Source organism: Colobus angolensis, unplaced genomic scaffold (assembly GCF_000951035.1).
Source record: "Colobus angolensis palliatus isolate OR3802 unplaced genomic scaffold, Cang.pa_1.0 Scaffold68, whole genome shotgun sequence".
NCBI classification, from domain to species: Eukaryota; Metazoa; Chordata; class Mammalia; order Primates; family Cercopithecidae; genus Colobus; species Colobus angolensis.
In genome coordinates, this window is record NW_012120487.1 from 7409513 (window position 1) to 7432180 (window position 22668).

A 22668-nucleotide genomic window follows, 5' to 3' on the forward strand; every position below is an offset into this window, starting at 1 on the left:
TGATCCACCTGCCTTGGCCTCCCAAAGTACTGGGATTATAGGCATGAGCTACTGTGCCCAGCTGCGAAAGTTGTTAGTACCAGGTTAGAGTAACCATTTTTCTCCCTTTTAGAGTCTCTTCTCCTTCAAGTCCGTGGTTCTGGTGGAGCCCGAATGAGCACTAAGGATCCTTTGCCCACCATCGCCTCCAGAGAGGAGGTTGAAGCTACTAAGAACCATGTTCTAGAGACCTTCTACCCCATATCACCTATCATCGATCTTCATGAATGCAATGTTTATGATGTGAAAGATGACACAGGTGAGGATCAATGTCTTGGACTTTTAGGCAGTATGGAGGAGAAGGACATGCTTTTTCTGGAGGGAAAGGATATACTAAGAACTTGATAGGTGCTAGGCACCTCGTGTGTATTACCTATTTCCTAGGATCCATGTGGCCCCATGAGACAAGTACTATTGTCTCTATTTCTTAGGCAAAGAAACTGCAACTCAGGGAGGTTAAGTGATTTGCTCAAAGGCTAACTTTTTACCTTGGAGAAGTAACTCTGTTACATCAGAATGGCTTGAGGGGCTTTTTTTTTTCTTCAACAAACTGTATCATTAGGCATTTGAGGGGCTTTTGACCAAGGCTTTTTCTTTATTCAAAGGTCCCATGAAGGCACCCACTTTCTGTTTACCTTGTAAACTCTGGCCAACCCCCTTTAAGGACTGAGAAAGTCCCATGGACATTGAAGGACCAAACATGCAGCAGAGCCACGCCTCCTCTAGGCTTTTCAGAGCCTACATTATTTTCCCAGCCTCTTTTTTTTTTTTCTCCCTGAGACGGGGTCTCAGTCTGTCACCCAGGCTAGAGTGCAGTGGTGCAATCTTGGCTCACTGCAAGCTCCACCTCCCGGGTTCACACCATTCTCCTGCCTCAGCCTCACGAGTAGCTGGGACTACAGGCGCCCATCACCACGCCCGGCTAATTTCTTGTTTTCACCGTGTTAACCAGGATGGTCTTGATCTCCTGACCTCATGATCCGCCCATCTCGGCCTCCCAAAGTACTGGGATTACAGGTGTGAGCCACCACGCCCGGCCCACTTGTTTTCTTTTTAATAATTACCACAGATTTCAAGTTCTCCTTCTCCTAACATCACTGTCATCTGTCTGCCAGAATGAGAGAGAAAGGTGTGGAGTTAGAACTAGCTTGCAAGAAGCACCTATAACAGGTTGGCAGGCATTTTCTGTGAAGCGCCAAATAGTAAATATTTTAGGTTTTACAGGCCACATATGGTCTCTGTCACAGCTACCCAACAGTCATACGTAAATGAGTGAGTGTGGTTTAAAATGTTATTTACAAAAATAGGCAGCAGGCCAGATTTGGCCAGCAAGCTGAAGTTTGCCAGCCCCTGAGCTATAGTGATAGTATCCACCTTTGTTGAGTCTCTGTGTAGCACCTGTCCCTGGGCTAAGGCGAGGTGACTTTCCCCAGGCTTTGTGGCAGGCTGATGAATCCTTTCCACCCCTCCACATAATTGTGTCTCTTGCAGGATTCCGGGAAGGCTATCCTTACCCCTATCCCCATACCCTGTACTTACTGGACAAAGCCAATTTACGACGGGGCCGCTTTCAGCCAGATCAGCTGCAGGCCAAGATGATCCTGTTTGCTTTTGGCAGTGCCCTGGCTCAGGCCCGGGTCCTCTATGGGGTACGTATGTGAAGAAGACCACTGAGCTGCTCTACGCCGTGTTGGTCTCCTCCCTTAAGGTTATTGCTCAGAGGAAGAAAAGGGATGTAGGGGAACTGATTGCTTGACTGAGGAGTTTTAGGGAGGAGTACTTCAGCCCACCCTGTGGAGATGAGCCGACATCACTAGGGGCTGACTGCCTGTGCTTCACCTAAGTAGCTCACTTGACCACAGTAGCCCACATGTTTTACTGAAGTCCCCACTTTCCATGCTATGCCATAGAATTACAGGGAGGCCGTGCAGCTTATCCAGCATTACACAGCACTAAGTGATGGAGATAGGACTGCAGGTAGGTCTGCCCCACTCTGAAGTCTTCAGTTATTTGTGCTGCAGCATACTGCCTCTGTTCTTGTAGTGGCAGAAGTGGAGCACAGGTGGGAGGAAGTGGAGCAATAGAGATGGCCAAGCCCTGCCTGCCAACTCAGGATGGGTGCTGGGGACCCAAGATACTCCTTGGTGGTAGCCCCTGATCCTAAGAGGAGGTCTCAGGGACCTAGATGGTATGGAGTACAGACTAACTTGTCACAGAGAGCTGTCCTAAGATGGGAAAAACCTGGCTCTGGGAGCAGAGGCCTCCAGGGAGGGGAGGGCTGTATGGTAGCCCTCAAGCAGGCCTGGGACACCAGATCCCTGGTTTGGGGTGTTGGGGTAGGGAGTTCATGAGAGCCACTGCTGGACCCCCAGGTCTTGGTTAGAGCCTGAGTCTTTTCTAGAGCAGGAATGAGGAAAAGTACTGTTTCCCATCTTATTTGGCCTAGGGGGAGTTGGAGAGCCATGGTTAGCCAAATGGATAGGAAGTGGAATGGGCCTTGCCCAGACTGAGCACCTGCTGGATACCACACATTTATTTAGGGTTTTTATTAACAAAAAATCAGTGGTTCGTTTGTAAAATATAGTCTTGGATTAGCAGCAGGAGCATCATCTGGGAACTTGTTGAAAATGCATACTCTCAGACCTACCCCCAGACCTGCTGAATCAGAAACCCTGGGGTTGGGGCCCAGCAATCAGCCTTTTAATAAGCCCCCCAGTGATGCTGCTACAAGCTCGAGTTTAAAAACCACTGAACTGGCCGGGTGCAGTGGCTTACGCCTGTAATCCCAACACTTTGGGAGGCCGAGGTGGGAGGATCACTTGAGGCCAGGAGTTGGAGACTAGCCTGACCAACATGGCGAAACCCCGTCTCTACTAAAAACGCAAAGATTAGCTGGATGTGGTGGTGCATGCCTGTAATCCTAGCACTTTGGGAGGCTGAGGTAGGAGGATTAGTTGAGGCCAGGAGTTCAAGATCAGCTTGGCCAACATGGCAAAACCCCGACTCTATTAAAAATACAAAGATTAGCTAGGTGTGGTGGCATGCACATATAATCCCAGCTACCCGGGAGGCTGACGCATGAATATTGCTTTAACCCAGGAGGCGGAGGCTGCAGTGAGCTGAGATTGCACCACTGCACTCCAGCCTGGGTGACAGACAGAGTGAGACTCTGCCTCAAAGGAGAAAAAAAAAAAGACCACTGAACTGAAATTTCAGAACACGGCATTATTTAATCCTTGTAGTTTTTTAACCCCATGTGGCAGATGTCATTAGCTTCATTTTACAGGTGGTGAAACTGAGGCTCAGGGAGGCTAAGGAACTTGCCCAGGGACACACAGCTGAGAAATTAGTAGCCGTCAGATCGTCATATGACCTTCTTGTGTCTTTCCAATCCTAGGACAATTGTCTTATTCCCATTCCTGAAGGCTCCGAAAGGTTAGGTTACTTGCCCAAGATCCCACAGCTAATGAGTGGGGAAGCAAAGCTTGGAACCATGATCTCTCCAGTTTTGAAGGATGTGCTACTCCCAACTCAGGCAGGAGAAGGAGGCAGAGATAGTCACAACCCTGGTCCCAGGTCTGCAGACTCAGTGTAGCCTCTGTGCCAGCTACTGCCATCAGAGCCTGGGTAGCAATGATACCACTAATTACCACCCAGTTGGGTAGGAGCGGAGGCCTCCTTCAGCCCCTCCAGGTACAAATTATTCCTGGGGATGTGAAGTTGAGCAATTATGGGAAGAGCCTTCATGTAAAAGGTAAAATTGCTGAGAAATTTATGTACTACCTGCAGTTTTATTGATCTGTAGAGGGAGATAAGAGTCAATACAGAATTCTCAGCTAACACTTACCGGTACTTTTCTTTTTATTTATTTTTCATGCAGCTAAGAACAGGTATTTCTAAGGCCAAAAGCCCCAGTGTGGCCCACACTGAGGTCTGACATTAGGTATTCCTAATGCCAGATTCAGCCCCAGTGGGGTGAACACAGGCAGCATTTTTGAATCAAGGATGGCCTGCTTCATGGGGCCTGCCTGTTGAATCTTCTTCATTCATTGAATAGCAGTCACCAAACTGGATTGCTGCAAAGTCTCAGCAGGTCACCATACGATTTATCTCCCAAACTGGGACACCACTGAGAATAATGAGGTGCCACTATTAGATACACTGGGACACCAGGATTAAACCAGAACAACAGGGCTTTCAGTGACTTAATAGTATGGAGTCTGATCCCAAGTCATACCCCATGGGTGACCTGAAGCAAATTATACCACCTCTCTGAACCTCAGTTTCCTTATCTATTAGTGGGAATATACCTCTAGCTTTATGAGAGTAGAGGTGACCTGATGTAAAACTGGCAAGATGCCTGGCACCTGAGAGGCCTTCAGTAAATGATTTTAGGTATTACTCATTACCAAGTGGTAGTAACTAAAAGAGATCAGTAGCAGGAATTGACTGGTGAAATCCTGACGCTGGCATGGCTGGATGGATACTCCAGAAACATGGCCCATATTGAGTTGCAGTGTAAGCATGAAGCCCAGTGAATGTGACTGCCAGGCCCTTAGAAGCAAGGCAGGGACGTGGGGGAAGTGTGTGGTCTGGCATGAGCCTGTTTGGGTTCTACACCACCCATCTTTGTGATTTCAGGCAAGTCACTTTACCTCACCGAATCTCAGTTTCCTCATCCGTCAAATGGAGTGAGAACTGAATGAGATTACATCTATCCGTTGACCGTCCGGATTCATGTTTGAGAGCTGATGTCACTGTGGTCCTCATCAAGTAACGCCAGGAGTTTGAGGGATTTCTGTCATTAACCCCCCAGCTGGCCTGCCTGAACTGTGGCTTGCCTGGAAATTGCCTCTCAGTGGCAGGAACTATTACTCTGATGTGCTCAAATAGAAGAGCAGGCACCCTGGGGCCATGAGGCAGAGCCAGCCTGGGTGAAGGAAGGCCCAAGCCCTGGACAGTGCCCTGAACTCCTCATTCTATTTTAATTGCCCCAAAGAGAAGCCATTCAGTGGACGTAGGTGGACGTTGTAAAGGGCAGAACTAGAAGCTGCCTGGGCCGTGCTGTTCCTTACACTGCACAGCTTCTGATTTGTTTTCCTTTTCCCCTTTTCCTCTCAGAATGATGCCAAGGTCTTGGAGCAGCCTGTGGTGGTACAGAGTGTGGGCACAGATGGACGTGTCTTCCATTTCCTGGTGTTTCAACTGAATACCACAGACCTGGCCTCTAACGAGGGTGTCAAGAATTTGGCCTGGGTGGACTCAGACCAGCTCCTCTATCGGCATTTTTGGTGTCTCCCAGTGATCAAAAAGAGAGTGGTTGTGGTAAGTTGAGCCATCTCCCACCTGACCCAGGAGGGCCCTGCCTCCTCCTACCTGGTGTGAGCCTCAGGTGGGATTGCCGGGGTGCTCTGTGAGTAGAGCCCTGGCCCTGGGAACTTCCCACCCAGGATCTCTGCCTGGAGGACTCCTTCAGTCCCGCCCCTACCTAAGGCCCTGCCCAGTGGTCCAGTCCAGCTCCTGCTTCCCTTTGCACCCTCCAGCCAATCCAGTTCCTTGCAGTTCCCAGGGTGCTCTGTGGCTTCATTAGCTTTGGCCTTTGTAGATGCTGCTCCTTTTATCTAGGAGGCTTCATGCCTTCTCCCCTCCCCATTAGTCTTTGTCAGGCTGTCCTCCACTTGTCCTTCCAGGTTTAGCATAAGTGTTTCTTATTTTGGGAAACTTCTGACCACCACCGTCCCCATCCCAACCCTCACTTAAGTGCCTCAGGTGGGCTGCCCTGGCCTCCGTATTCCCCCATCACAGCACGATCACATTGCTGTGCATAGAATCTCTTCACATGTTTTTTTTCTTCCGCCAAACAGAACTCCAAGCTCCTAGATCCTTGAGGGCAGGGTCTGTGGGGATGCATTCATTTGTTTCATCCCACAGATACGGAGTTCCTCCTGTGGCACCATCACTGCTGCACCCCACTGCTCAGCTGACAGGGTCCAGGCCTGCTCTCTGTGTAGTGGACAGTAGCAGTATCTAAATAAATTCCTGATAGAGCATCAGGCAGTGATATGCACCCTGGAGAGACCTATAGCAGGGTCAGGGACTGAGAAAGCGGAGTAGGGGTACTGCCTGCTCTGGGACCAACTAGGTCCCACACAGGCCTGAGTGTGGGCTTGCTAAATGGAGTTGCTGAGCCTTTGAACATTCTCAGCAGGTCCGTTCTTGAACTAGTTCTCCAGCAGCTCAGTGCTATTTCCACCTGAAATGCCTGTCGGGTCTGTGCCCTTTGCTTTGGCCCCGGACACCCTCAGTTCACCTGCATAGTCACAGCAGCCACCTCCATGCTCTCTGCTCTTAGTCACATTTTCCCTCCTGACTCTGTGTCTTCAGGTTCTCTTCCCTCAGCCTCTCCCTTCCAGGATACTGACTCAGGGCTGGGCCTGTTGTGGTTTGGAGACAGCTCCTCCTCACCTCTGCAGCCTCATCTCCTGCCTCTTCACCCCTCAGCATTCACCCTGGGCTCCAGCCCGATCTTGCTCTTCCTGCCTTCATTTCTTCTTCTTCTATTGCATGTGCTGGGCTTTCTGAAGTCTCCTTCGTTTTCTTTTTCTTTTTGCCCCATTCTGCTCGCCCTTCCACATATAAATGTCGGCGAGTTAGTCATTTCTCCCTGATTTCTTCTTTTTCCTGCTTCTGCAGTGGGGTCTGTCTCCTTTCATTCTGACTATTTGAACAGCTGACCATAAGCTCCTTGGGGACAGGAACCAGAGTCAAGTTACTGCTGTGTCTCTGTCTCCAGCAGAGGACATAGGCCCAGTAGAAAGAAAGCAGGTGCCCAATAAATGTGTGTGGAATGGGTGAGGGATGATTGTCCCTGGGATTAGAGAGGGCAACAGCCCATTTGCTCCTGGTGGTTGAAGTGAGAGGGCCTCGGGAGCAGAGCAGCGTCAACAGCTGTTTTGGCTGAAGGGGGCTGGGAATGCTTCCTGTCCTCCCAGCCTGCAGCCCCTCAACACCCCTTCTTAGTCCGAGAGAGAGACGATGTTAGAAAAAGAAAGTTGCTGTCCAGGCACTGAAGATTTACTTCAATCCAATCTTTGTTTTAATTGCTGTCGTTAAACCTAGTAGCAGGGTCCTAATGGACTGTGTTCTTTCCAGGAACCTGTTGGGCCAGTTGATTTCAAGCCAGAGACATTCAGAAAGTTTTTAGCTCTTTATTTGCACGGTGCTGTGTGAGCTGAGGACCCCTCTGAATCCTGAAACCCCCCTTGCCTCTCTTCCACAGAAGAGGGCCTGGGTCCCGTGGAGCCTCAGTGCCCGTTTGGCCTGCTACTCTTGCTGACAATAAAGAGCCCTTGCGTTGCACTGAAGCCTGTGTTTGGTATGAGGGTGCCATCGGGAAGGGCCCCCACACAAGTCCAAGCCCTGGAGCCTGACCTGCCCCAGCTGAAGCCCAGCTCTGCCCTTGACCCATGTTGTGATCTTAGATAAGCATCTTCATCTGTTTCCATTTCTTCATCTGAAACCTGGGGCTAATGTGACTTACCTGGTGTTGAAGACTCCGGGTTATGTGTGTGTAGTGTCTGCCACATGGCAGATACGCTGATGGTCACTAGGTTCTTACAGCATTATTTAAATTGTGGACACATTCCACAATGACTGCAGAAAATCTCGCTAGAATATTTATGGTAGATTTCTCTCTTGTATCCTGGTTAATGGGGTGAGTACACCCCTGGTTCAGCTGGCCTCTGTTTGTCCAAATAATGTCAAGTCCTAATCTGTGCCAGACACTGCTGCCATGCCAAGCACCTGATACACAGCATCTTTAATCTCCACACACCCCTTACAAGGTAAATGTCATTTCCATATTCAAGAAAAATATTGCATGCCTAGCATGTGCTATGTACTGTTCTGGGCCCTAAGGAGAAAACACGGATAATTTAAGGTATTTGCCCAAGGTCACCCAGCTGGTGCTATAGGTCAGCTTCCCGAGAAAACACAGAGATTTTTATCTGGGGAGAACCTTTAGGAACAGAACCTGTGGAGAGTGAAGGCAGCAGCAGGTGGGGGTGGTGGGCCCAAGCTCAGTGTGGCTGCATCTGAGGCCTCACCCAGTTCATGGGCACTCTGGAGCCACAGGCAAGGGAGTTGAGCCTTCTACAAACACCCCTGAGCTGGCACCAGCCATTGGATATGTGCTGCTTCCCGACAGCGGGTGGGACCTTGGGCGAGGTGGCTTTGTTGGGCTGTAATTCCTGCTGAGGGACTGCTGAGAGCAGTTAGTGTGGGAACTTCCGGCAGCTGGAGGAGCTCTCAGCTAGGCAGTGGCAAAGTGGTGTCCAGCCTGTGTCTGCCTCCCAGGCTTGACCTCTTTCCACTTGAAAGCTTACTTTTTAGGCTTGAGGGATTACCAGGAAAAGCATCAAGGCACAGAGGACCATGGGGACGGGGAGTGACTGGAAGTGGGGAGGCCGGAGGCTTGGCTGGGGCTAGAGTGGCCAGCTTGGGAGGGGCCTGAACACCAAGCACCTCACCTTCCAGGGCAGCTGACCTTGGGCTCTGGGGACTCTGAGCCCTGCTGCCCATTTTACTTTTTATTTTACAGACAGGAAACAATTATACATAAATGATAAAAGTTCAGAGTTCAGGGAAAAATAAGTCGATCCACCCAAGGCGGTCCCTAGCTAGTCCTTTTCCCTAAGGATAACAGAGCTTCGAGTTTCTTCCATGCTTTTGGTGAAAATGTGTATGTATCGTAAGAACACACGTATGTACATGATTGAAGAGTCATCCTATTTACAGCCTGTTCTGCCCTTCCTTTTTTACCTGATGTCTCCGGATCGTAGGCTCTTGCCACATCACCACATAGGATCTCTTCATTCTTTTGAGCAGCTATATTAGTATCTGTTGATGACGGTCCAGGTTGTTTCCAGTTGTCATTAGAAATAATGCTGCAGTGAGCATCCTCGTTCATGTATCTTAGAGTACTTTTGCCAGCAGAGCCATTGGGTAAGTTCCTAGCAGTGGAATTGCTGAGTCAAAGCTTTTTTTTTTTTAAAAGAACACTCCGTTGGGAGTACAGAGAAGGAGCTGGCGGGATGGTGGTAGGGAGTCCAGCTGGAGGCCACTGCAGTGATCTTGGGGCAAGTGGTGGTGATGGCCTGGCGTGATCCTGAGCAGGCTGAAGCCCCTGGAGACTGCTTGGAGGGGAGGGAGGGTGAGATGAACTTGAGCCCTGAGCGAGCAAGATGGAGGCTCTGAGTAAGCGAACCGTCAGCAGATGACCTTGTAGCTTGAGGACTGCCTGGAAGCGGGCCAGGGTTGCAGGGCAGGTCTGGGCAGCCTGTCCTCCAAACCCACCCTGAATGAGGACAGCTCGGATGCCGGCCTTAGTGCTAAGTTGTGGAGCCTGGAGCCCAACTGCACTTTTGTGTCAAGGGAGCTGCAAAGTGCAGCTGATCTGCAAAGTGGGGCAGGCAGGACTGGCAGTTTTTTAATTGTCCCCATAGAGATAAGGAAACAGGCTTAGAGACCACATGATGTAGTGTGAAGAGCTGGGAAGCTCCTGTGTCTTGACAGCTGCCCCCTTCACAGACAGGTCCTTGCTTCTCCAAATCCCAAATGTCTATCAGCCTCGTCCCCAGTCCCTCATTCAATGCAGGAGAGGAAGTGATGCAGCAGAACCTGAGGGCCTCAGCCAGCCTCCAGCCCAGTGCAGGCTCCCCAGCCAGTGAGCTGGTGAAGGAGCAGGAGCATGCAGGGAGAGTGCTGCACCGGGTCATGCTGGATAGTGCAACCCCACGATAGGAACTTCCAGCAACAGACTTTTGGAAGTAAAATGGTGACATTCCCATTGTGAACGTATTTTTCACTGTCTCATGTATTTAAGTGCCTGGTTGATCCATTCAAAAATTCTTCAGTTCATTTCCAGCAAGCTTCAGTGGCAAGGGAATTCTAATTTGGCTGGGGGAGAGCGACTTTTCCCGTCCTGTATTCCAGCTGCCCTGTCAGATCCTCAGCTTCCTCGCTGGCAAAATGGGGATATGGCACCTCCCTTCCCGGTTTCCCCACCTTTGGATCAAATAGATTCCATTCGACAAGGAGGTTTCAAGTTGATGGGTTTGGAGTTCTCAGAAGCCTAGTGGAAAGGTGAGCTTGCTTGAGGGGACCTCACTTTAGGCTGCTCTCTGTTCTCTCCCAAGGCTGGCTCAGGCTGGACCCAGGGCAAGTGTTTGGCAGAGGCTCTGTGATAACTCACAGGCCTCTGGGAAGGAGCAGGACAGGTTCCTCTTGGACTTTAGACAGTATCTCCCTGGTTCCTTTATTTGCTGTGGGTGAAAGTCTCAGAAAGCATGCGCAGGTGACCCAAGTGTCTCTGACTGTCTGTCTTTAACATGGACACTCAGATGTCCATGATCCATAAGGCCTACCTGCTTCACTGCTGGAAGACCCCCCGGTCCAGGGACCCTCTCCCCTCAGAATACATCTCCTGATAGCCAAAGACTACATCTAGGGAGTGGGCTTGCTGCCCAGGGCAGGACCTCCATCCCTCAGAGGCCAGCCTGTCAGAGCAACATGGCCCCTGCCATGTTCACTCTCACACATGCACACGTGCGCACACACATGTATGCACGCACACCACACTCCCACGCATGCCCAGTCACACTTCCACCCACACACACACACCACACACCCAGACATGTGCCCACACACACGTGTGCACGTGAGACCCATGGGTCTCCTCCTCCCCAGCTAGGCCAGTGATGGAACCCAAGAATAGGTCCAGACTGGAGATTGAGCCCTGAGGTCCCTCACCATAGACCTCCTCTAGGGACAGCCTATTTAATAAGCACCTACTGTGTGCCAGGTGTTGTGCTGGGAGCGACAGTTACAAAATGAGGGAGACGTGGTCCCCGCCCTCCGGGAGCTCCTGGGGTACTGTGTGGAGGCAGCCAGAGTAGTCTCCTTTGGATTGGCAGTAGCAGGTACCACAAAGGCCACCTCGTTCCCCACACCTGGGCACCTACCCGCCCACAGGTGACAGCATGCCATAGGGAGGGGTGCCACTGAGTGCATTCTGGGGCGACCACTCAACAACATCCAGTTATTCCAAGAGCACTCACCATGTACCTACTGGGCACCTGGACCTGCGCTGGCAAGTTTGGGGACAAAGAGGGCTTGTACATGGTCCCTGGCTTAGAGGAGCTCCCAGCCTGATGGGCGAGGCATACACTGAACTAGGCTGTGGGGACCCAGGGAGAGAGCTATCCCAGCCCAGGTGGCTTCCAGGAGGAGGGGCCATCTGAGCTAGGTTCCAAAGGGCAAGTGGGAAGGAGAAAAGGCTGGCAGGAACAAAGGCCCTGGCTGGGCAGACATCCACAGAGTACCGCAAAGTTGGAGGTGAAGTGCTGAGGGACAAGGAAAAGCAGGAGTGCGCATGGCCCTTCCATGCCCTGCAGCTGCCTGGAAGCTGTGAGGAGCGTGGACTTGGTCCCAGAGTCACGGTTCGCGTGGCCACCTGGGTTCCCCACCAGCAAGAAGCCCTCTCCTCTCTGCACCCCTTTTCTTCTCGTGGTCACCAGGGCACCTCGCTCTTCTCACTCTCCTGGTCTTCTCACTGCTCTGCCACCTTTGTGGGTCCCTCCTATTCCCCAGAACTCAGGGCCCAGTCCTTCAGCCTCTTCTCCATTCATTCCCTAGATGATTTCAGCCAGTCTTATGGCTTTAAAGACCCTCTAAATGGCAACAACTCCCACGGTATGCCTCTAGTTCAGACCTGCCTACTTGATGTCTTTACTGGGTATCAAATCAGCATCTCAAATTTAACTCACCAGAACAGAGCTCTTCCCGCAGCCTGCCCCACCTCCACAAACAGCATCTCCGTCCGTCCTTATCTGTTCACTACTGTGTCCCTAGTGCCAGAACCACCCCTGGCATAAAAGGAGTGCTCAGCAAACACGAGTGGATGGATGGAAAGAAGGAAGTCTACGGAGGCTCAAAAGTGAGATGGTCTTTGTGGCATTGGAGGGCTGACATGGAGGCAGGAAATCAAGGGCATGGCTGAATTCCAGAAACCAGATGCCAGGTTCTGTGGCTCCGCAGGCGCCCTGGGAATAGAGAGGAGGATAGAACAGAACCTCTGTCTTCCAGCACCCACCCTCGTTGGTCTTTTATTTCCAACCCCCAGCCCCAACTCCAAGCCCCCAATGCTTATACCCAGTGAGCCCAGGGCTGAGCAGAGCAAGGCTCATCTGCCTGTAACCCCACCCGGCCCAGCCACTCTGCCCAAGTCCAGGGGAGCCCCATGGCCTTAACTCCAAGAGGCCCAGCTCCCCTCAGTTCAGGGCCAGAGCCCTCTGGGGCACCCCGGGTTATGTTCTGGGCTCAGTCTCCTGGAGTCTGTGGAATTTGGGAACACAGCTGGCGCACCACTTCACAGGACAGCAGAGACTGGGGCGGGGGATTTCTCAGGTCACTAGGGAGCCAGACTTAGCAGCCTTACCCCCAGCTGGAGCCCTGCTCTGGCCTAGCACCTTAGTGGCTGTGCTGCTGCTGGTGTCAGTGACTTGCCTTAGTTTCTTCTTTCCTGGCTCTGGGATAGGGGGCAGTGGGGATGCCCAGCAGGGAGGCAGGTGAGGGGTCTCCTGTCTGAGGCCCGGTCCTAGCTCTGGCCCCCTAGGCTGGCCGACCCCTAGAATCGAGTGCCTGCGGACAGCGATGACTCCAGCAGGAAAGCTGTGGTCCGGCCCCTGACTCGGGCACCTCTCAGTGATGGCCTGAAGCCCTTTTTTTGTGAAAGAACTGGCATGACACTCCCTTTTCTTCTGCTCATTTCAGTATCTTTCCATGTAGAGCTCTGGTCTGGCCCCAGGCAGTGATGAAAATGCTTAGTGAACAAGAACCAGTTCTTTGCTTAGAGATCTGCCCCTGAGGAAGGCCAAACTAACCTGCACCCTGACCATTTGTGTTGTGAAGGCAACTGCAGGGCTGCTGCGGGGCTGCAGGCTGAGGGGTAGCACAGCACACAGCAGGCGCTTCCCCAGGCTGGGCCCCATGACCTGCCTTCCTCCAGCTAGGCACCCCAATCCCATGGCTCTTGTCTGTGCCTGACTCCTGCTCCAAGGAGCACAGGTATTAGATGGATATCCCATCCTCCCAACCTCCTTTCCCCAGCCCTGGGTCAGCACCATTGATACAGGTTAGTCACAGCCTCAGTCTCTTCATCTCTCCAATGGAGATGCTTTTCCAATAGTTCAGAGGTGTCCGTGCTGAGCAAAAGCCTAGGAAGCCTTGTTCCAAGGTGAAGAGGGAAGGACCAGATGGAATCCATTCTAGATCCTCCCAGCTACTCCTCAACACACCCATTTGGACTTTCTCCACGAGTAACATCATCACTTGCAGCGAACACATGCTGCTCTTAGTCCGTGCACGGCACTGTTCTGAGCACTTCACGGTGCTAACCTCCTCACAGCCCATGAGGCAGCCAGCCCGTCAGCCCCCATTTTGCAGATGAGAGAACTGAGAACAGTAATATCAACTAATTTGCCCACGGCCACACAGCAAGTTGCAGCAAAGGCATGATTTAAACCTGGGAATTTGCTATCTGGTCCCCTAAGGGCCTTATAAACATGGGCTAAGCCTACCCTTTGCTTGGACCCTCTGTCTCCCACCCACCCAGGCATCCACTCCTGCTGCAAACCTAGAATGAGGTCCCCAGAGCTCCAGGGAAGAAGAAAGTTCTTTCTAGTCATGCAAGTCAGCATCCATAGCGGCTTTCCTCACCCTAGCCCTCAGCATTTCTTGCCTAAGTATCGTCTGGGAATGGCTCTCTCCATATCCTGCCAGCCCCACCTGATTCATCTCCCAGGATGCCACCAGCATACACTTTCCAAAATTTACTAAGTAGACTGCACTACTCTCAAAACCCTTCAAGGGCTCCCAGTGCCTTGGAGGTTTAGGGAAAAAATATATATACATATGTATCAACCTCCCTGTGCCTCCCAGTCGCAAACAGCAGGCACTTGAGGTTGGGGGCCTGGGGTGAAGCCAGTCCCACCTGAGGGGAGAAAGCAGGGAGTGGCTGTGGTCCTCCTGGCTGATAGCGACTCCCCATAGACAAGAGGGGGCACCAGGAACCTTTTTCTACTTCCAGAAAAATAAACAACATTTCAGTGAACCAAAATGTGTAAGACAAGAAATGGAAAATGGCTTTTAGAAGGCCCCCAAATACTCAAAGTAAGACGGATACCTCCCTCCCAACCCACCTTCCTCCGAGGCCATCGTGACTCCACAAGAACCCAGAACTCGCAGGCCCAGGAAAAGGCAGACGCCTCAGACACAAAACATCTTGTTATGCACCGGGAACAAAAACTGTACCCAGCAAGTCACCTTGCATTTTGTAATCAGTGTAATAAACTCCAACCCACGTTCCCCAAACATGTCAGGAAGGGCTGCGGAAAAAAGATGTCCCTTTAATAAAACGTTATCAACATATATCGTACACAAACTACAATGTATCATAATTACTTTTTTTTTCCTCTCTTAATTCAGAACCAGACTACAAGGTAAGAAAAAACACAGAAACAGCTACAATGTTCCCAATAATCCGCACAAAGTCTTTTTTCAGGCAGATGATATCTCACATAATATGATATACATGGATCAGAAAGGGAGGGAGTAAAACAAAGACCAGCTACAGGGGAGGGAGGAAGGAGAAGGGCATGTCAATGTACAAAGAATTCGGGTGTCTTCCAGGGCAAGACACAAAGGTTTCTGTGGGGTGATGAGGTGAGCGGGGCCATGAGCACCCTCCCGGGAGGGGACAGGCTCCACCGTCGGGCTTGTTGGTTTTTGAAAATAAAAACAGGACCGGAGACAGCACGTCTGTTTGGTTGTCGGTGTCCCCCCACCCCTCCCACAGCTGCTCCAAAGTCTTTCCATCCAGTCCCAAGCATATACAGAGCAATTCTGGTCAGTATCCCATCTTTGAGAAAGGACAAATGAAGAGAAAAAACAAAGAAAACCGGAACTCGAGCCCCCCAGCCGGTGCACATGATGACGATGATGCGAGGATGTCGGGACCAGAACGTGGAGGTCACTGTTTCCATGTCCCAGGTCATAGCCATCCTGTCAGTGGCAGCCTCTCCTACTCTGCGTCAGGCCACCACCCAGCTGGCAGGATTCTCACTGGGAAGACTGGGGTGGGGGCGGAGGAGGGGCTGGGAGGTCCAGGAGAGGAGGAGAAAGGCATCCTGGGAACAGTGCATGCCACCGGGTCACGGCGACAGGCTGGGCTGTGGTGGAATCCTGAAAGGGGTCGGTGGTCCGGCCCCTCTGGCCACAGGATGAGGGTGCCGGGTTCTGGGGTCCAAGCGTGCCGCTGCCGTTGCCGTAGAAATCAAGCTAGAACAAACGCGTTCCCGCTCCTCCCCTGCCTGTTGCACAAACCAAAACCCCACGTGGAAAACGGTGACTGCCTTTTCTTCTTTCCAAAAAAGGCCTTTTGAAAGAAACCACCGATTGTAAACTGTCCAGTTTATTATTATTATTTTTGATGGCTACAGACAATGTGGGCTCTCACACCTAGACTAGCTTTTCTGGTGGAAGGGCTTGGGGACAGACAGACAGCAGGGCTTCTGGTTTTCCTTTTTTTTTTTTTTTTTTTTTTTTTTTTTTTAAGAAGAAAGCATAGAGGTTGATTGGGGTGGGGGGCTTGCTAGAAGCTTCCATTTAAAAAAATTTTCCCCAAAAAACCCCCCCTGAAAACAAATAAAAAAATCCCAACAACGGTAAAACCCCAAACAAAAAACAAAAAAGTGTCGTGTACGGAAAAGGTCCTTTGGGGAAAGGGCAAGGGGTGGGATTTTTCTGGTCACTGACTTGAAATACATTTTTGAGTTTTGTCCTTCATGTTTTATGGAATAAAAAGTTCGGCCTTTTTATTGCATGAAACTAAAATTGGGAAAGGTGGGGGGCGTGGATGGGGTGGGAGGGGGTTGAGGGGAGCAGGGAGATGCCCTCCCCACCAGCTCCTGGATAATGACACCTCACTTCTTGCATAATTTCTGGCATCTTCCCGCCTGCAATGCCCGCTCTCTCAGCGTCTCGGAGAAGGGGGGATCACACACTCATCGTCATGCTTGGAGAATACTGGAAGGGAGAAGCAGAGAAGGAGGGGGTGAGGATTGTGGGGAGGCTGCTGACACACTGAGGTGCCAAGAGCCTGGTTTGACTGCACAGAACTGAGCAGGGCTCATTGGGGGCTGTGGTTGGGCTGAGGGGTGCATGGTGGCATGGAGTGGGCAGGGGGACGGCAAGGCAGGGTAAGGGCCAGGAGGTGGGAGCTAAGAGCCACTTCTCAGTGCCAGCCTGCCCTTCTGTAGGGAACTATGGCACCTGACGGTGCCTCCCCTGCTCCTGCCCTTGTCTGAGTCGTTCTCTTCTCTCCAAGGGCAGTCACAGCCTCTGCCCCTTGCCCAGTGCAGACCTCCAGACTGCAGGGAACTGGGCTTTGATGAGCCAGAGCACAGCCAGGGTGCCCTGGGGTGGGGCCAGTCTGGGGTTCTTTCTGTTTTTGTTTTTGAGACAGGGTCTCACTCTGTCACTCAGGCAGTGGTGCGATCAAGGCTCACAGTAGCCTCAACCTCCTGGGCTCAAGCAATTCTCCCGCCTTAGCCTAAGTAGCTGGGACTACAGGCATGCGACACTACACCCAGCTAATTTTTGTATTTTTGTGTAGAGATGAGGTTTCGCCATGTTGCCTGGGTTGGCAGTCTGGGGTTCTTGAAAGCTGCTTAATCATAACACTCTTTCTTCAAATGAGAATGCACACAGAAGCCCACTACACATGTGTTGAGAGCCCTGAAAATCACGGGCTGCATGAACCTTTTCCCACTGGACAGATGGAAATGGACCCCAACTCCCTCAGCCCAGGGCTCTCCCGGTCATATCAGCTTAATTAGTGCCAGAGGCATCCAGCCTGCACTGAGCTGCCTCCAGAAGGCCCCACCAGCAGGCAGTCTCAGGGCAGCGTCAAGGCTGCACACTTCTGCTAAAAAAATAACTGAGGTGGAAAGCCCATAACATGGCCACCAGCTCAGCTGGCAGGCTGCAGCCCGGCTCTGTAGCTCGCAACTTGTTAGGTAAGAGTCCAGGCCGTGAGGACAAGAGCAGCGGGCAGGGGGCGAGGCTTACATTGTCGTTCTGAAAGGAGTGGAGGAAGTTCCCTCCTAGCTCGCCGTCATCTCGAGGGGTGCCTGGAGGATTGCTAATGCCACTTATGTTGTTAGGAGAATTCTGTAGAAAGAGGAGAGGAGGTGAGCGCCTGTGTCCCCAACAACCTGCCCACACAGATGGGGCGCCACCAGGGAGACCGAGTGCACACTTACTTTCGGAAGTCCGTCTATGTCACCTGACCCTGGAAAGAAAAAATAATCCCATTCAGTTTCTTGCTTGCTCTTCCACAGAGGGGTCTCCCCAGGCCTCTAAGTCCTTCCATCCCAGTCCCACACTGTGCAGAGGACTTTCTGTGTGGCATCCCTCTCAGGATCTTCCTGTGTGCCCAGCCAAGGCAGGCCAGGGCTGTGTACCAAGCCCAGCTGAGCCAGGAGCTGAGGCACACAGCTGGTTGCCTCCGCAGGGTGGGGCATGGTGAGGGCAGGGGCCACTCACCTAACGATCCATTCATGTGGTGTGGCTCCATGCCGCCCATGCCGCCCATCGGACCGTCCGAGCCGGGACCCATCGGGAACTGGGGAAGAAGCACAGGGCATGGCAGCTCAGCGGGCCCAGACCCTCTGCACCCCTTACAAGCAGGGGGCTACAGCCGCGCCAGAGTCCTGGCCCTGGGGAACCCCTGCTCCAGGAGGCTCTGCTCACACTCGGACATGTCCTGCCTGGCAGCTGGACCAGGCTCCTCACCTCAGCCCTCCGAGCTGCAGGGCAGAGGTGCTCATTCCAATGACCCAGCTGAGGGAGAGGGACTGGCCCGCTGCCACCCAGCTCCACGCAGAGGCAGCTTTCAATCTGAGCCTCTCAGATCCCACCACAGGGCCCTCTCCATCCCCCGTGTGGAGGGTGTGGTTCCCCAGACAGAGGCACATGTGGACAGCTCTCTGACCGTGTCAGGCCAGGGACCAAAACACCAGTGCTTCTCATCTCCACTTCACGGGTGAGGAAACAAACACTGAGAGGAAACACTTTGCTTGAGGTCCCAGAGGCTGGAAGTGGAGGAGCTGGGACTGGAACCTGGCAGCAGGCCTGGAGCCATCACGCTGGCCCTTCTCCAAGCTAACAAAAGGAAGAAGTTAGAAATGAATGTTTCCTGGGGCTGGGCGGTAAGAAGAGGTGGGGTTTGATGAGTGGGGGGGAAGAGGGAGCTACGGCACTGGCCTAGGAGGGACTGCATGGCATTCTGGGACTGTGGGGTGGTGGTGGGAGGTCACTAATGAGGCTCCCATGCAGAACTGAGGGTGTGGCAGATGGGGACTCGGAGATAAGAGTCGATTCTACCCACCCGCAGGCCTATCTGGAACGATCAAACCCATCTCGGAAAGGAAGGCCAGAAAGGTCACATCCCACAGCCACGAGTCACAGGGCCGGGGAGGGTGGCTGAGCCCAGCCTGGAGCGCCAGGGCCCTGTGATGCAGACTGGATCTGCATCTAGTGGGAAGGGAGTGGAGGTGGCGGAATGGAGGCCTGTTTGGCACCTGGCCGGGATTGGGCACCGCAGACGCAGAGCTGAGTCACACCCGAGCCCCAGCCCAGAGGAGCAGCTCACGGATACCCAACTGCCCCACAGGAGGACAGAGATGCTGACTTCCAAAGGCAGCTGCAAAGTACAGCTGCGGCTTCAGAGCAAGGCAGAGAAATCAGAACTGGCTGCCTGGAGGAGGAGGAGAGCATCGACAAAATTGAGGGGTGAAATCTGGGCAGGCAGAGCCCATGGCGGAAGTCACTCTAGGCAGGGGTCCCACATGAGCAGAAGGCTACCAAATGGGTGGCAGCATGGGATGCCAGAGCACAAAAGAGTGTAAGGGGTAAGGCTGTGACCAGGCTGCAGGGGCACAGCTAGGGTATGAGCTGCTTCCCTGTGCCCACCCAGACCGGGGGAAGGGCGGCGCATCCTTGCCTCTCCAGTGGACCCCTCCCCCACCCCCACCAAAGCAGCTCACAGGCTTTTGGGAACATTTTGCCATCTAGCAACAAATTTCATGCTTATTAACCCAAGTGATGGGAGGATGAAAGTAACCAGCTTTCTAGGGAGTCAACCCAGGACACAGCCATGCCAGACCCCAAAAATCCCCAAACATGATAATACAGAATTATGCATATGTATGTCATTACTATAACATGAATATGTCATTAACATCAATGTATTAAGAAATTGATATTTCTTCAAAATGACATATTGTTGTATACTTTCTGTGTATTATCTTAACACTTTTATTGAGATATAATTCACATGGCATACAACTGATCCATGTAAAGTGTACAATTCAGTGGTTTTCAGTATAGTTACAGGGTTGTGCAACCATCACCACAACCAATTTTGAACGTTTCCATAACCTCAGAAAGAAATCCTGTACCCGACTGCAGTCATTTCCATCCCCCTCCAATCCCCAGCCCCAGGCAAACACTCATCTACTTTCCGTCTCCACGGATTTGCCTATCCTGGACACGTCATATACACAGAATCATGTGAGCTTTTGTAGCTGGTTTCTTTCACTTAGCATGTTTTCAAGGTTCATCAGTGTTGTCACATGAATCAGTACTTTATTCCTTCCTATGAACAAAAAGTAGTCCACCGTATAGATATACCACATTTCACTGATCCATTCATCAGCGGAGGGAACGTTCAGGTTGTTTTCACTGTTTGGCTATTATGACACTAATGACACTGATGTACCAGCTGCCGTGTGGACATACGTTTTCATTTCTCTTGGGCAGATCCCTAGGAGAACTGCTGGGTCATAGGGTAACCCAATTCTCATATCACAGCGGACATCACTAGGTTGTCTGATCTTTCAAGGAAACGTGAAGCTGTTTAACAAAGCAGCTGTGCCATTTTACATTCCCACCAGCAGCTCTGAGAGTTCCAATGCTTCCACACCCTCGCCAACACCAGTCATTATCTGTCTTTTATTACTACAGTCGTCCTAGTGGGTGTGAAGTGCTATCTCACTGTGGTTTTGATTTGCATTTCCTAATGACTAACGATGCTGAGCATCTTCTCATGTACTTACTGGCTATTTGTAATTTGTGGAGAAATGTTCATTTATATCCTTGTCCATTTTTAAATTGGGTTGTTATTGAGTTTTTCTCAGAGTTACGTATTTTGAATTCAAGTCCCTTATCAGATACCTGATTTGCCAATATTTTCTCCATTCCGTGGTTTGTCTTTTTACTTCCTTGACACCTCTGAAGCACAAATCTTAATCTCCTATGAAGTCCAGTTTGTCTACTTTTTTCTTTTGCTACTTGTGCTTTTGGGCTTGTGTCTAAGAAGGCTTCGCTTAACTCAGGTCATAAAGATTGACTCCTGTGTTTACTTCAAGTGTTTTGGAGTTTTAGCTCTAACATTTAGATCTATGGTCTACTTTTATTTTTTATTATTTTTTAATTTATTTTTGAGATGGGGTCTCACTCTGTCGGCCAGGCTGGAGTGCAGTGGTGTGATCTTGGCTCACTGCAACCTCCGCCTCCTGGGTTCAAGCAATTCTCATGCGTCAGCCTCCTGAGTAGCTGGGACTACAGGCACGTGCCACCATACCCAGCTAATTTTGTATTTTTAGTAGAGACGGGGTTTCACCACGTTGGCCAAGCTGGTCTCGAACTCCTGACCTCAAATGATCCACCTGTTTCAGCCTCCCAAAGTGCTAGGATTGTAGGTGTGAGCCACCATGCCCGGCCCCCTATAATCTACTTTAACTTTTGTGTGCTGCTGTAAAGATACAGTTCAATCTCATTTGTCCACATGTGGACATTCAGTTGTCTCAGCATCATTTATTCCGTATTATTTACTTTTCCATTATATTAATGCTATTATGTAAACAACAATAGGAACTAGTTAACAGCAACAATTAGTAGCAATTAAGGTGGACTAGTTAAATGATTGATATGCATGAGAAAAAAAATATTAGTATTTTTATAACGTTTCTGTCCTCTGAGAAATAACTTTTTATTGGAATACTTAAATTTGACAGGCTATATTTTTTATTTTTTAGAGATGAGGTCTTGCTCTGTCACCCAAGCTAGAGTACGTTCAAGTGATCCACTGCCTCAGCCTCCTGAGTAGCTGGGACTACAGGCTCAAGCCACTGCACCTGGCTTATTATTTATGTTTTTAAAAAATAAAACATAGGCCAAGCGTGGTGGCTCACACCTGTAATCCCTTTGGGAGGCTGAGGCAGGAGGATCTCCTGAGCCCAGGAGTTCAAGAACATCCTGGGCAACATAGTGAGACCTCATCTCTACAACAACAAATTAGGGGCAACATAAGTGAGACTTCATCTCTACAACAAATAAAATTAGCTGGGTGTGGTGGCACGTGCCTGTAGTCCCAGCTACTCAGGAGGCTGTGGTGGGAGGGATCCCTTGAGCCCCAGATGCTGAAGCTGCAGTGAGCCATGACTGTGATACTGCCCTCTAGACTGGGTGACAGAGACCCTATCTCTAAATAAACAAACAAACATAAACACAATAGGATTAATGAAACGAACATTACTAATATTTAAATAAAAAATGTTTCTTTCTGCCCCAGGATACATTAGAACATTCTGCTCTGCTTCCTTTCCCACTGGTCTCTGAATTGCCTGAAGCCTTCATAGCCTTTAGGACATCCTTTTTAAAAAAAAAAAAAAAAAAAAAAGATGGAGTCTGGCTCTGTCATCCAGGCTGGAGTGCAGTGGCATGATCATGGCTCACTGCAGCCTTAAATTCCTAGGCTCAAACAATCCTCCTGCTTCAGCCTCCCACGTAGCTGACTACAGGCATACACCACTGCACCCAACTTAGAACATCTTTCTTTTAAATGCACTGGTAAAACCGAATAAAGTCAAACTTAAAACCCATTTGACTTGTCACTCTGTTTATTCAAAGCCCATGTTACACTGACTCCTGGTGTCAACCTAACACGATAACACCAAACTAAATATCCTCTCCACACAACCCTTGCACACAAAGTACTTTGGGTTTTATTTATAAGCACAGGTTTTGGGACTTGTAGGAATTCACGTCCAGCTCTCCAAAGATGCCCATCCGTTTTTGTCCAGGGGCTGGCTTTGGTGGACCAGCTGCTTGTCAATCAGGCCTTTACATTTGTAATTCATCAGATGGGCTATCCCTGTCTAAGATGCCCATCTTTTTTTTTTTTTTTTTTGAGACAAAGTCTCGCTCTGCTGCCCAGGCTGGAGTGCAATGGCACGATCTCTGCTCACTGCAACCTCCGCCTCCCTGGTTCAAGCGATTCTTCTGCCTCAGCCTCCCAAGTAGCTGGGATTACAAGCATGCGTCACCACACCTGGCTAATTTTTGTATTTTTAGTAGAGATGGGGTTTCACAACGTTGGCCAGGCTGGTCTCGAACTACTGATCGCGTGATCTGCCTGCCTTGGCCTCCCCAAGTGTTGGAATTACA

General features: G+C 50.8%; 2 protein-coding genes across 3 annotated transcripts in view; one reads left to right on the forward strand and one right to left on the reverse strand.

Annotated features, from left to right (window-relative positions):
- The window catches only part of MRPL37 (mitochondrial ribosomal protein L37), an 18138-nt gene extending 10735 nt beyond the window's left edge, over nucleotides 1-7403 (forward strand). The window contains exons 4-7 of the mRNA XM_011926341.1: nucleotides 113-298; nucleotides 1531-1688; nucleotides 5161-5364; nucleotides 7192-7403. Of these exons, the coding sequence (XP_011781731.1) occupies nucleotides 113-298; nucleotides 1531-1688; nucleotides 5161-5364; nucleotides 7192-7269 (626 nt within the window). The 3' untranslated portion in view covers nucleotides 7270-7403. The remainder of the gene's footprint in view (nucleotides 1-112; nucleotides 299-1530; nucleotides 1689-5160; nucleotides 5365-7191) is intronic.
- Nucleotides 7404-15253: 7850 nt separating this feature from the next.
- Nucleotides 15254-22668, reverse strand: part of SSBP3 (single stranded DNA binding protein 3) — a 130933-nt gene continuing 123518 nt past the window's right edge. For both annotated transcript variants that reach the window (XM_011926344.1, XM_011926343.1), the window contains 4 exons: nucleotides 17704-17782; nucleotides 17421-17449; nucleotides 17227-17328; nucleotides 15254-16182 (listed from right to left, as the gene is read on the reverse strand). In XM_011926344.1, coding sequence (XP_011781734.1) covers nucleotides 16153-16182; nucleotides 17227-17328; nucleotides 17421-17449; nucleotides 17704-17782 — 240 coding nt within the window. In that variant the 3' untranslated portion in view covers nucleotides 15254-16152. The remainder of the gene's footprint in view (nucleotides 16183-17226; nucleotides 17329-17420; nucleotides 17450-17703; nucleotides 17783-22668) is intronic.